Raw genomic sequence first — 14,447 nt, forward strand, 5'->3', positions numbered from 1 at the left:
GCAGAGCCCAAACACATGTGCTATAGGGGAATTTAATAAGCTGTGTGTGTGTGAATGAGTGTGTATGGATGTTTCCCAGTACTGGGTCGCAGCTGGAAGAGGCATCCGCTGAGTTAAACATATGCTATATGCTGGAATAGTTGGTGGTTCATTCTGCCGTGGTGACCCCTGATGAATAAAGGGACTGAGCTGAAAGAAAAATGAATGAATAAATAATCAGACAAGTCATTAGATAACAGTGGTTTGTTCTGTAGCCAAACTGAAAAACTTATACTTTCTGAAAGGGGCTAATATTGACCTAAAAAAATGTAAATAAATAAAAAAAACTCCAGTATAAATATATATATATATATATATATATATATATATATATATATATATATATATATATATATATATATATATATATATATATATATATATATATATATATATATATATATATATATGTTTTTTGTTCATTTAAAAGATCAATACTTTACTATTGTTAATAAAATGTTTAGAAAAAAATACAGAAAACTACTATCAAATAATTGTGAAATCTGCATTATCATCTCATGCATCAGATTAATCTCTTCTCCTCGACCCGTCTCTTGTAGGTTTCCACGGGCGACCCTGCAGGTGATTTATGCTCTGTTTGCAGAGAGACTCCAGAATGGGTGTGTTTGCGTAAGGAGCCCCAGTTTCCCGCTCGCGCTCAGCTCTTATTGGGATCATGAGCTCACGGATGCTGCATCCTGAATCCTGGATGTTCTCCGCCGATAAGCTTCATCCATGGATACATCCTCTCAATGGTGGATTTCAAGGGTACTCACTTCATCTAAACACTCACAATGCGGTTACCACGACAACCAGCATAAACACACTGCACACCACATACAAGAGCACGCATGAAATTATCGCACGTTTATTTTTAATGACACTTCAACAGGTGAATCAGGAGAAAACAGGTTTTGTGAAAGGTTGTTTATCATCATCATCACTATTTTAATTAATAGCTAAACAGTAGAACATCCAAACTGACTGATTTTAACTGATTCCTAAAAGTGGCTGAAAGAAAAACTGAATTATAGTTCGCATAAAGAAAATTAAGCTTATTTTATTATAAAGTTTGCATTAAATTAAAAGTCCAAGGCACTTCAGAAAAAAGTGAAATATTATTTCAAAAACCTTTATCACCTGCAAGCAGAGATACTTTGTTATTGTACTTAAGTAGATTTTATCTGGTATCAGTACTTTACTCCACTATTTTATTTTCTATTTTTGTTTTCAATCTAAATTATTTCTTGTCATTGCGCAATTTGAGGGCCTTTTTGATGCAGTCAGTCTATTTTCAACATTGCACGCCTGCATGCTGCACTGTGCGGCTTTTTTAGCCAAGGCTATCGCGTACCATGCGTGGGCTTGTTACTATGAAAAAGGCAATGATGACTAAGCAAATGAGACAGAGGGAGACTTTGCGAATTTAACATGACTGATGCTGCCATGTTTACACGGTAATAATTAATAACTACATGATGAACGCTGTGAGTATGCGTCAGGATGATGATACATGGGGGGAAACCGGATAGTTACCTAACTAGTGGAACTAAAACATGTAGTAGTAATGGATGCTTTTTACTTAAGTACATATTTCAGGCTGTATTTCTTTACTTTAACTTGAGTACAAAAGTGTAGTCACTACTTCAACTTTTTCCACGGTTGGTAAGTTGTTTTAAACATGAGTATCTGTACTTCTACTTAAGTAAAGTATGTGTGTACTTTTACTCTCTCTGCCTGTAAGTCTTTTAAATAATTCTCTTGGACTTACAATCATACTATTTATCTTTATGTATCTTTTACCCACACATTAATTACCCCTGAAGCACTTTTTGTTTGATTTTGGGTAAATTTTGCATTGTTTTGACTACACTTTGCTCACACTTTACAATAAGCTTTAATAATATTTAAGAGTTAACAAAAAGCTCATCTTAATGTATTTTCTAACATGATCTGAATATGAATAATACTTGTAAAGCATTTATTAATCATAGTTCAACAATTGCTAATAATTAAAATGCAAAGTTGACATGAACTAGCAATGAATGACATTATTTTCATTAATTAATATTAGTGCTATAAGTTTAGTAAATACTATAATAAATCTAAAAATAACTGTAATAATAAATATTATTACAGGCATTACTGTTATTATTCATTCATTTTCTTTTCGGCTTAGTCACTTTATTTATCAAGGGTCGCCATCGTGGAATGAACCGCTATCTTATCCAGCATGTTTCCCTTTGAGGAAACCCACCTCAACATGGGAAGAACATGCAAACTCCACACAGAAATGCCAACTGACCCAGCCGAGGCTTGAACCAGTGACCGTCTTGCTGTAAAGCGACAGCGCTACCCACTGCGCCACCGCACTGCGCCACCGCACTGCCTTTATTATTATTATTATTATTATTATTATTATTATTATTATTATTATTATTATTATTATTATTAATAATAATAATAATAATAATAAAAACGACAACAGCAATAATAATAAACAGTGATAGTAAACATTGTTTCCTCATATTATATACATTAACTAATAAAACAAAATTGTAGTTAATTTTTATTATATTTATTTGGCCCCACTTTAAATTAGGTGGACTTAACAAATATGTACTTACAATCAAATTTAATAATTTATTATTGTGTAATTACATGGTTTAACATTGCACTTAGTATTGATCAAATACCTGCATGTAATAATTCATCTAATTAACTTCTGTAAAATAGTCTATATCAGGGGTGTCCAAACTTAGTCCTGGAGGGCCGGTTTAGTTCAAACCCCAATCAGACACACCTTAACCTCCCTTAAACCTACCCATACAACCAAAACTGTCCCTAACCCTTCTAGTATCCCCATTTCAAGAGGACTTCAAGTGTTCTGCAATACGTTATGAACACATTTAGCACATTTGATTCAGGTATGTACGTTTAGGCAGTCATTCACTCATTTTGCTTTGGCTTAATCCCTTATTTATCTGGGGTTGCCACAGCAGAATGAACCGCCAACTTATCCAGCATATGTTTTTTTCAATGCCCTTTCAGCTGTAGCCAAGTACTGGGAATCACCCATACACTCACATTTCCACACACTTATATAATATGGCCAACTTAGTTCATCAATTACCCTATAGCGCATGTTTTTGAACTGTGGGGGAAACCAGAGCACCTGAAGGAAACCCACACCAAAATGGGGAAAACATGCAAACTCTACACAGAAATGCCAACTGGCTCAGCCGGGACTCGAACCAGCGACCTTCTTGCTGTAAGGTGACACTGCTAATCACTGAGCCACCGTGACACGGGACCATTTATTTATTTATTTACTTTTTAAATTTAAAAATTTGTTTATTTGAATATAATGTGAATTATTTATTAATATTTTCAACAAAAAAAGTTTAAATTCTAAATGTGCAATTATATTTTTATTAATTAAACAATATTTATGCAAAATATAGTTTTTTTCTTTTCATCCGTGATCAAATCATTGATATGTAGATTCATATTCAGAACAAAACACATTTTAATTGCTCATAATTGTCTTTATTCTTAGGCTGTGAAAACATCACAATTTTATTTACAATTTTTAAGCATTTAATCTAGATAAATATTAATTTAAAGCTAAATTATAGTTTGTGTAAATCATAACTAAACTATAATTTGACGTTCATTTATTCAGCTTTTTGTGTGATGTAAAAAGTGAACTGTTTTATAGCTAAACTTATTTGACACCATCAGCATTTATTTAATGTCACAAACTGCAATTGTATATATACAGCACAAACACACTAACATGAAATTAAATCAGCTCAGTCTCTCTAAACGCCAGCGTATGTGCCGTTATAGAAGAAAGGCTTGTCTGAGACACAGTGACCTACGACCTCTGGAGTCCACCGCTGCACCTTCGGCTGACCCTTTTCATCGGGACGCACGATGACTGTGCTGCGGGACGCCAGCGAAGGGTCCTCGTTGAAAAAGTTGAAGGGACGCAGGAAAAATCCCACCGAGTTTCCTGGAGTCGCTGTGTTGGGAACGTCTTCGGAATGAGGAATGTGCAGGAAGCCCACCGTCACCCAGGCAACCAGATCCTGCAGAACAAACATGTGACTTTAAATTGTGTTTACTTTTTCCCCACTTAGTTGCCATGATGAGGAGTCAAATTTCATTCATGCATTCATCTTCTGCATACTGTAGTCTCTGTAGTCATCAGGAGTCGCCACAGCGGAATGAACCGCCAACTTATCCAGCATATGTTTTACACAGCGGATGCCCTTCCAGCTGCAACCCAATACTGGAAAACACCCATACACACTCGTGTATGAGACACTACGGCTAATTTGGTTTATTCAATTCCCTTATAGTGCATGTGTTTGGACTGTGGGGGCAACCAGAGCACCCGGAGGAAACCCACGTCAACACGGGGAGAACATGCAAACTCCACACAGAAATGCCAACTGACCCTGCCGGGACTCGAACCAGTGACCTTCTTGCTGTGAGGTGGCAGTGCTAACCACTGAGCCACCGTGACATCACACTTTAATAATAGTTAATGTATTGTCAATGTTCCTTCAGCTTAATCGCTTTATTCATCAGCGATATGATGTTGCCACAGCAGAATGAACTGCCAACTTATCCAGCATATATTTTACACAGTGCATACCCTTCCAGCTGCAACCCAGTGCTGAAAAAACACCCATACGTATATAATGGCCAGTTTAGTTAATCAATTCCCCTATAGCGCATGTGTTTAGACTGTGGGGGAAACCAGAGCACCCGGAGGAAACCCACGCCAACACGGGGAGAACATGCAAACTCCACACAGAATTGGCAACTGGCTCAGCCGGGAATCAAATGAGCTTCTTGCTGCGAGGCCACAGTGCTAATCACTAAGCCACCGTGCCGCCATAAACATATTTCAAAGAAACTCATGAATCATGCTGGTTTCAAACCCACAACCTCAGTGTTGGTAACGCAACGCTCAGCACATTGAGGTAGCCGATCAGGCTCAAATTTTTATTCCAAATTTAATTGAAGTTGAAGTACTAAAGTGACTATAATTAAAATTAAATGAATTAAAACTTGTGTTAATAGTTGTTAATGTGTTTTTAATAGTTAATATGTTTATTAGTTTGGTTAATAGCATTTACTGACATCAACTTTAGACCATCTCGTCCAATATTTATTAATCATATTTTAATCATAGTTAATAGTTTTCAACATTTACTAATTCATTATTAAAATCCAAACTTGTTAAAAGATTAGGTAATGCAGTGTGAGTTAACATTTATTTTTATTAAATAGCATCAACAAAGATGGATAAATGCTGCACTGCTTTAATATTTTTAGTTGGATCAAATTAACTTTTCTAATCATCATCAACTTGCATAAATCAAACTGACTAAACATGTTAAGTTAAACCTTGAATAACTTTAAAAATGCAGTTGAAACTCAATTAACTTAATAAAATAATAAAAAGTAACATAAGAACATTTGTTGTCAGGACTTTTTGTCTTAACGTTTTTTATAGTGTGTAATAATTGTATTGCTCATTGCTTGTTCGTGTTAGTATTTACATTAAGTATTATTAGTTATCTGTTTTTTTTTGTTTTGTTTTTTGCAAATTAACTCTTCAAATGGAAATTATAAAAAAAAATAATTATAAAGCATAATAGTATATTTACACAAAAAAAGAGTGCATGTAATGAATTGTTTAAGAGGGCTTCAGATATTTACTGAAACAGATTTTAGTACCTGTGCTGTCATTTCTTTCTCTAGTTGTTGGTTCAACATGGTTCAAGGCCTGGAGTATTTACAGTTCAATTTATGTATTTAATTTTTTATTAGCTGTTCATTACTTTTTACATGTGGTAATCTGATTGAATTATCAATTGCATCTTGTAATTTAGCATCTCTGAACATTTCACACTGCAAAAAAATGCTTTTCTTACATAGATTTCTTTTGGATTGTTTCTAGTCCAAATGTACAGTACAAAATTCTTAAATCAAGAAGCATTTTTTAGAGAAGCAAACAAATGGTCCTGTTTAAAGAAATAATATGCCAAAATTAAGTGAAGGTTTTCTTAAAACAAGTTAAATAATCTTCCAGTGGGCTAAGCAAAATAATCTAATGTGAAAAGAAAAAAATAAGACAGATTAAGAATAACAATTGACAGATTATTTAGCTTGTTTTGAGGAAAATCTTAGTAGGACCTATTTTTTTGCAGTGCAGCTGCATGAGCTTCATTTGGAGTTTGAGGTTGTACTTAGGAATTAACATCCTTAATTATCACTTTACCTGGTTAACAATGTTTTCATTGTTGCGAACGAACTCCTCAAAGGAAACGAGAGGCTCCCAGGGGTCATTCTGAGTGTAGATGCTGCTGCTGGTGACCTCACTGTCCTTGTGTCTGGTTACAGCCAATGGGTATCTGCAACCAACAAGCAATATTTGAGAAAAAACTAGTCAACACAGATTGCAAATGTTAATGTACTTTAACTCTTCATTTATGATCCTCTTAGTCTATGCTGACATTATCTTCAGCAGCTCAAACACTCAGCTTCTCACTCAGGGCTGCTGTTTATGCTAATGAGGGCAAGATGGTCTAGTGGGTGTGGCTTTTCCCTTTTGATGACACGTACAAAAGTGTTACTGCAGACTGTTTTGATCAAGTCTGATTATAAACGGTAGAACTAGTATATTTTAACCATTTGAGACTGCCTATATTCACACACTGTCGCATCATACCTGTGTTTAAACTTCTTATAAAAGTGATTTTTACTTTAATATTCGCTGCAAAAACTCACCTTGACCACGGGATACCATTTTCCTCCCTCCAGCCTCTGGGTAAAACGCTGTTAGCATGCGAGTTATACTGAATCCGGTATCCTTTCTTATGCCCCCATTTGTTCAGTTGATTGGGATTGTAGAAGTGCAGATATTTGGGGAACTTCTTGCCAAAGCGGAAAGCAGCGCTGCGTTCAGTTTCATACTGCGTCCTGTGCAGTTTCGATTGCATGATGGTGTGTCCGGGGCTCCAGGGGTTGGTGAAGTTCACATATTTCAGATCAATAGATTCAAAGCTGTTTTCCCTCCCTGTTTGAGGACATAGAGGACAAATGGTTAAATAAACAGTTTACAGTTCCTTTACAGCTCCCATAGAGTTAAACAGATGAGTTTTAGCATTTTTTTAATCCATTTAGCCAAACTAAGGGCCTGGTGGGAGCACTTTAGCTTAGCTTAGCATTAATCATTGAATCAGATTACAACATTAGCATCTCAATCAAAAATGACCAAAGAGTTTTGAGAATTTTCCTTTTTAAAGCTTGCCTTCACTTGTGTTATCATGTCGTAAGACCAATGGAAAATGAAAAATGTTGCTATGTTCTAGGGTTATAAGGCTAGGAACTACACTCTAAATCCAGCATAATTATTAAGTAACTTGTTTATTATATTGCAATGCTATTATGCAGCCTAAAAATAGTCCCAAGCACCAAGGCCTACACTTTCACCCAATCCAGGCTCATTCTGAATATGTACTCCTATATACATTTCTGGAGAGCGGCAAATACGTCCCAGGAGATACATTTTTTGCAGTTTTTGTTTTCTTGAATCCACCGGAGGCCACTGTGTATCCTTTTTGAGATCTTAAATTTACCTTGCAAGAGCCATTCGCACCTGCTCTTCTCGCATAAATCCACCAGAGACTGCTGTTGACTCACTGACTGACTGAATGACCAACTGATTGAACCCACCACCTTCACTAAACCCAACCAACAGTGTGTTGAAAAGCAATCCAGAATAAGAAAGGCCCCTAATTTTTACCACGTTTTCAGATCTGACCATGTTCTCACCTTGTTATTTACTTATTTATTTTATTTTTTGGCGTTTGTGTTTCACTCTCTTTTCTGGAACGGACTAGAACTCAATCATAGCGGTCAACTCCTCTCTGCCACTCAAGTCCACCAACGTATATGGCGAGCCACTAGACAAACTGGTTTCAGCAGGAAAGCAGTCCACATGGAGGTAAGCAGTCAGCTGCTATCGTGAAAAGGAACGCCTCGTGGCGTTCGTTTTAAAGACAAAATGCAGCCATATGTTCTTCTGGCTACATAATTTGCGATCTCCAGAAATTTATGCAGGGCTGCATTTTCAGAATGAGCATGTGTTGCTTTCACTACAACTTAGAACCTGTGTAATATCATTGCCTACGCTCCAGCCATGGTATGGCAGCAAAGTTATTTAAAATTATGCCAGAATGAGATTATAGTTCTTATTCATATTGGCCTAGAAAATAGCAACTTTAAATTTTTTCTTCAGTCTTAGCACTGTACACAATGTCCTCTAAACAGTTCTCCCACTAGAGATCAGCTGATTAGATTCAAAAAGGTAAAACTCAGCTTTTTAAATTGAGGTGAGCTTTCAAATAACCCTATCAACTTAAGAAATGTTGAGTGTTCCTTTATGTAAAGCATCTTATACAACTGACTCTCATTTGTGTTCTAATCAATGCACAGAGATCACAAAATAGATTAGATTTCAGATAGATGGCTCACCTGAAATGTCAAGGTCCACTTTATAATGAATTAGATGAGTGTGCAAGTTCCCAAGTACATAGTTGTAAACCCTGGTTCCATAGTTCAGTCCGTTTTCCGTGAAGAAGGTTGCATGGATATATCCAGTCGCACTCACTCTGGACTCCATAACACCATTCTGGTAGAAGACAAAGTCCCAGATGTAATCATAATTGTAGACTGTAGATGTAGTTCTGATCACCAGAACATGATTTTCCAGGCCTCCGTAGAAATTGTAGCCCCCTTGGAAGTTGCTATTAAAGTGCCTCCTTAAAGGAATGCCAGTGGTCATTTCAAAGATGCAGAGTGCGTTTCTGTAGCGCACAGGTTTGTCTGTGTCGTAGTAATGGTAGAGGTCAACAAAGTGAGCAATTTCTGGACAGTCGATCCCAGGTGATAATTCATAATCTGACGTCCCCATCGCCCACCCGGCATCAATGTATTTGGTCTGCATGGCTGCTGGAGTATCTCCGGAGTAGAAGGCTATGGCTTCCTGAAGAGCGATTTCATAAGCAATTCTCTCTCCATTGTAGCGAAGATCGAAGATCTGCAAACCAGCTGAAGAGCGAACCCGATAAGCAAAGGACCATCCGGCATACTCCACGAAATTCCCATCCACCTGAAATCTGCGCCCTTGTGGTTCAACAAGCTTTGCTCCATGGATGTTGGTCCGTGTGTTCATGTCTCCCCTGGGAATGTAAGTGGAGAAAAGATCCTCCTCATCATGCTCCGGAAGCTTGATTTTATCCACCGTCCCTTTCTCATACTTCTCCACGAATTCATCCAAGCTGTCGAAATACTGCCCGTTGTACCACACCTTCTCCACCGTCCACTTTTCATGATCCAGATCTTTGTGGTTAACAAGGACCTCGAAGCCTACTGGATGGATGAAGTATCCTTCCACAAACTTCTGCAGCATGATCCAGGTCCGCCTCTCTCCTGACGTTAGCCCGCGGGGAGCGATATCAGAGAAGGTCAGACAGCGTTTAGTGCAGTTGCCGTAAGTAAACCCGGTGCTCTCCTGCAGAATCTTATTCACTTTAGATCCCACTTTGTCCAAAACCCCACTTAGGTGTTCGTACTCCACTGCAGAGATCGGCCGGGACTCAAAGCGGATGTTCTTGTTGTTCTTGAATGTTTTCAGATGGTAAGTCTTCGGGAATGGAAGTGGGCCAACGATGTATTCAGTGACATTTGGCACCGCTTGGTTGCCGAACTGCACCACCACACGTGCCTGGCGGGATGGTTTGGCCTGTCCTTTGTCCAGTGCACGCAGCGCCTCATGCTTTCGGGGAACATGCAGCTCCATGAGGAGGATGCTGTTCTTCTTGAGGGATGTTCCCCGTGCTGAGGTGAGGCCCAGCTCGCTGCAGGAGTACAGGTAATCCCTCACCGCGTACATTTCTTGCGGAGTGAGGTCAGCAAACATCATCGCCCCGTGATGAGCCCATTCCCGCGTTCGTGATGAAGCGGAGGATGAAGCCAGAGTTGCCAGCAGGAGCATCCAGGAAAACCACATGCTGGCTCCTGAGAAATACAGAAGGAACAGATTAATATTGACGAATCTCAACCGGCAAACTGTCTGTCTGTCTATTTACCTGTCTATCAATCTATCAATCAATCAATCAATCCGTCCGTCCGTCCGTCCGTCCGTCCATCTATCTATCTATCTATCTATCTATCTATCTATCTATCTATCTATCTATCTATCTATCTATCTATCTATCTATCTATCTATCTATCTATCTATCTATCTCTGTGTCTGTCTATCTATCTATCTATCTATCTATCTATCTATCTATCTATCTATCTATCTATCTATCTATCTATCTATCTATCTATCTATCTATCTATCTATCTATAAACTGTTTTTATCTATCTATCTATCTATCTATCTATCTATCTATCTATCTATCTATCTATCTATCTATCTATCTATCTATCTATCTATCTATCTATCTATCTATCTATCTATCTATCTATCTATCTATCTATCTATCTATCTATCTATCTATAAACTGTTTTTATCTATCTATCTATCTATCTATCTATCTATCTATCTATCTATCTATCTATCTATCTATCTATCTATCTATCTATCTATCTATCTATCTATCTATCTATCTATCTATCTATCTATCTATCTATCTATCTATCTATCTATCTATCTCTGTGTCTGTCTATCTATCTGTCTATCTGTCTATCTGTTATGTATGTATCTATCTATCTATCTATCTATCTATCTATCTATCTATCTATCTATCTATCTATCTATCTATCTGTCTATCTGTCTGTCTGTCTGTCTGTCTGTCTGTCTGTCTGTCTGTCTGTCTGTCTGTCTGTCTATCTATCTATCTATTCACCATACTTTACAGTATATCATTCAGTCATTTTATCTGTCTGTTTTGTCATTGAATCCATCCATCCGCCCATCCATGATTCCTATCTATCTTGAACTATTATAAATTATCAAGGCTTTGTCAGTTTTAAAGTTTTCAGTCTAGTTTATGCTAGTTTTTAAGCAGAATTCAGGTTAACACTGAACATGAAACACTTTGTCCTTTGTACAGAGAGCATGTACTAAATTATAGTAATAAAGATACAGCAGGGCCGTGAGCCAGCACATCTCTCTTCCTCTGTCCCACTTATTTTCCCTTTACTAACAGAAGAAACAGGCAAAACTAAATGCTTGATTTTACTACCTGCTGGCATTCATCCTTCCAGCAAAATGGGCAGTAATTAAGCTGACATTGTTTCTTCTGCCACCCAAAATCTGTTCATCAGGGCCTTTATTCCTGCTAAAAATGTCACTTTGTTCTTTTAAGCTTCTATCGAGGCACAATCTCTTTCTAACATTCTCTGCTGCAGCGTTGATTCAATTGCACTCTTATGTAACCCTACTTTGCATAAAGGTCCAGTGACTCACATTGTAATTAGAATAAAACTGAGCAAGAAATAATAACAGCACATATTAAATGATAAAACACAATGAGCTTACCTTCAGTGGCTCTTTCCAAGTTTGCTGGCTTGTTAAATTCCCTGTAAGCGTGGACGCTACAGCTGCAATCTGTTTTTTTGGATCAGACGGTAGATGCAGTCCTCTTCTGAATCAAATGGCTCTGATGTTTCTGCTTTTATCAACCACCCACTGCACTTGAATGGAAGGTGATTGGCCAGCAGAAGGTCATAAAACTTCAGAAGAACAAAGGCGAGGGATGATTGATGGCTTTTTTTGCATGATCAGTGCACATTTTCACAGTGTAACGCTATCAAGATGAAGTTTTAATTGCAAAATTTAGATTTAATATCTGGGAGTTTTCTGACAAGTGTTTGCACTGTTTACATTTAACATGATTGTGCATTTTGGTCAGCTCTTATGAAATCAGAAAATATAATTGAAGAATTCTTCTCCCACATTCACATGGCCTCTTCTTAAGCATCAAACTAAACACTATGAAAGTGTTTACATTTTTCCTAGAGACCCAAACAGTACACAATGTCTCCCTTTTCTAAACCATTAATATCACCGGCAGCTAGCTCTCTGCAACTCTCACATGTTCACACACTGAAGCCAAGTATGGTCAGCCTGGTCAGTACTTAGATGGATGTGCCTAATGTTGGAGCACATCTGATCATTTCTGGAAGCTGATTCCAGCAGCGATGGCTGTAGTGGCTGAAGGCAGATTCACTCTGCTTTGACTGAACTCTTGGAATTTTTAGTTTGTATGATCCTAAAGATCTGAGTAATCTGTTGGGTTTGTATTCAGTGAGCATATCTGTAATGTATTTAGCTCCTAGGCCATTTAGTGATTTATAGACCAGTAATAATACTTTAAACTCTATATTTTATATACTCTACACTTAAACTCTATTCTGAAGACCTGAGGACAGGTGTGATGTGCTCTGATTTTCTGCTTCTGGTTAGAATCCTGGCCGCAGCGTTCTGGATGAGCTGCAACTGTCTGACTGTGTTTTTGGGAAGGCCAGTGAGGAGGCCGTTACAGTAATCCACCCTACTGCTGATAAAAGCATGAACAAGTTTCTCTGAGTCTTCACTGGAAACAAAAGCAATGTTTTTGAGATGATAGTATGCTGATGTACTAACTGCTTCGACATGACTATTGAAACTCAGATCTCAGATATTATAAACTCAGATATTAATATTATAATATTTTTATTTTTGGACTGTCTGCTATCAAACTGATGAAATGATTGAGATTTGTTAGCTAAGAAGAGGTTGGAAAATGTGTAATCTCGATATGCATGCAAGAACAGTATTCTATCTTTAATAATACAGTATTAATCTTTGCACTTTAAGCATAAGAACAGCATGTGTGATGAGTATAAATGTCAGTAGATATCTACACTCTCAACAGTCTCATTCAGGGTATTTTGGATAGTTTTATGGCCCGTTTCCTCTGAGTGGTACGGTTCGGTTCATTTCTGTACGCTTTTATGGCCGTTTCCACTGTCAATAAGCTTACCGAACCAAAGAGTACATTACCGTACCACTTTTCGGCACCCTTTCAAAAGGGTGCCAAAAACGAGAATAGGTACCAAAAGGTGGAGCTACATGCGCAGCCGAACGCTGATTGGTTGCAGAGATACGTCACAAGCTCGTGGAGCTAAACAGAACGTAAACAAAGGATCCGCCATGTTCTAAGACACAGCTGAGAGATTACATGGATATACTATATGCATATGATAACGAGCCATGGATGACCCGAGCTCAAACAAACCTTGTCGTCGTCTTGATGAACAGACACAAAGCCAAGAAGAACAAAATCTGCCGTGTCCTGTTGTTGCTGTACGAGCCTGTCTAAAAGCGCGAGCGCTATTCGCTTTCTTCCGGGAGCTCGCGATCGCGTCTATATTTGATATAACGAATTTCTTGAGCTGATGATAATAACGTGTGCATGATTATTAAAGTGTCTCCGACATCTGATCCATTTAGAAAGAAAAGGACAGGCGCGAGAAGAAGCCCGGCAAAACACAGGAGCAAAAGTGTTTTAGTAACCTGAATCATGAACACACTGCCATGATTATCTTCGCCTTTTGGACTATTATGAACTGGGAATGACAGAAAGACTCTCTGACAGAGCTTACATGTGCTGCTGAAGATTATAGACACAGATGAGAGGTTTGCTCTGACTGTGAGCTCTATTGTGTGTGTTTTTGAACTCAAATAAGTACTAAATGTCTGCTGTGTGTACTTTTTCTGTAATTAATAATATATCGGAGACTGTAAGGGGCTGTATGTGTTCATATATGTTGAATTTATATATTTATTTTATATAATTACAGACGTTACAGTAGCCTATTTCACACTGTCATTGATCTGCAGTTATAATCAAGTCATGTTCATAGAAAAGTTAGAAATAAACATTTATAAACAAGTATTTTTGTGTATAGAGCATCTGTTTTGTGAGAAGTGCTTCTCATATGATATGTAAACGACCCATACAGCTTTACTGTAGACATTTATTAGAGTGAGCATGACGTCGACTTAAACCTTCTGTCGTACACCACGCCCAACAAAAGGGTATCCTTTGTGGTGGAAACGCAAGCCTGATAAAGGTGAACCGTACTGACCCGAACTGTTCCGTACTGTACCAGTCAGTGGAAACGAGCCATTAGTGTCCAGGTTGTGCTATCTAGCTTCTAAGGTGCACCAGGGCTCTGTTCTCAGACCAGTTATATTCTTAGTTTGCATGGCATCATTTCATTTAGAAACATGGGTTTTCTAAATGAAATGATGTTGCTATGTCCCTTACATCCTAAACATGGCTAATCAAAATTCAGCATGTCTGACAGAACTTTCCTGCTGGATG

The 14,447-nt window shown here is 37.8% G+C and overlaps 3 protein-coding genes across 3 annotated transcripts in view; 2 read left to right on the forward strand and 1 right to left on the reverse strand.

Annotated features, from left to right (window-relative positions):
* katnip (katanin interacting protein) overlaps window positions 1–14,447 on the forward strand; it is a 1,410,884-nt gene that overhangs the window by 458,289 nt on the left and 938,148 nt on the right. The gene's annotated exons all lie outside the window — the stretch shown is intronic.
* sspo (SCO-spondin) overlaps window positions 1–14,447 on the forward strand; it is a 188,443-nt gene that overhangs the window by 4,067 nt on the left and 169,929 nt on the right. The window contains exon 2 of the mRNA XM_087307978.1: window positions 600–807. Within this exon, the coding sequence (XP_087164104.1) occupies window positions 792–807 (16 nt within the window). The 5' untranslated portion in view covers window positions 600–791. The remainder of the gene's footprint in view (window positions 1–599; window positions 808–14,447) is intronic.
* aoc1 (amine oxidase copper containing 1) lies at window positions 3,567–11,692 on the reverse strand. The gene is made up of 5 exons (NM_001077598.1): window positions 11,615–11,692; window positions 8,599–10,143; window positions 6,850–7,138; window positions 6,341–6,473; window positions 3,567–4,133 (listed from the first exon to the last, which is right to left on the reverse strand). Exons 2-5 carry the CDS (start codon window positions 10,133–10,135, stop codon window positions 3,864–3,866), a joined length of 2,229 nt encoding a protein of 742 aa, NP_001071066.1. The 5' UTR covers window positions 10,136–10,143; window positions 11,615–11,692; the 3' UTR covers window positions 3,567–3,863.

This window comes from Danio rerio, chromosome 24 (assembly GCF_052040795.2).
Source record: "Danio rerio strain M-AB ecotype USA chromosome 24, GRCz13ab, whole genome shotgun sequence".
Taxonomy (NCBI): domain Eukaryota; kingdom Metazoa; phylum Chordata; class Actinopteri; order Cypriniformes; family Danionidae; genus Danio; species Danio rerio.

What these genes read in the sequence shown, in the direction of transcription:
- aoc1 (NM_001077598.1), bottom strand. Translation starts at nt 10,135, where the DNA reads ATGTGGTTTTCCTGGATGCTCCTGCTGGCAACTCTGGCTTCATCCTCC. An exon ending in AGTGGACCTTGACATTTCAG is followed by an intron (nt 7,139 to 8,598) that starts GTGAGCCATCTA and finishes GTCCTCAAACAG; the next exon opens with GGAGGGAAAACAGCTTTGAA. An exon ending in AATGGTATCCCGTGGTCAAG is followed by an intron (nt 6,474 to 6,849) that starts GTGAGTTTTTGC and finishes TGTTGGTTGCAG; the next exon opens with ATACCCATTGGCTGTAACCA.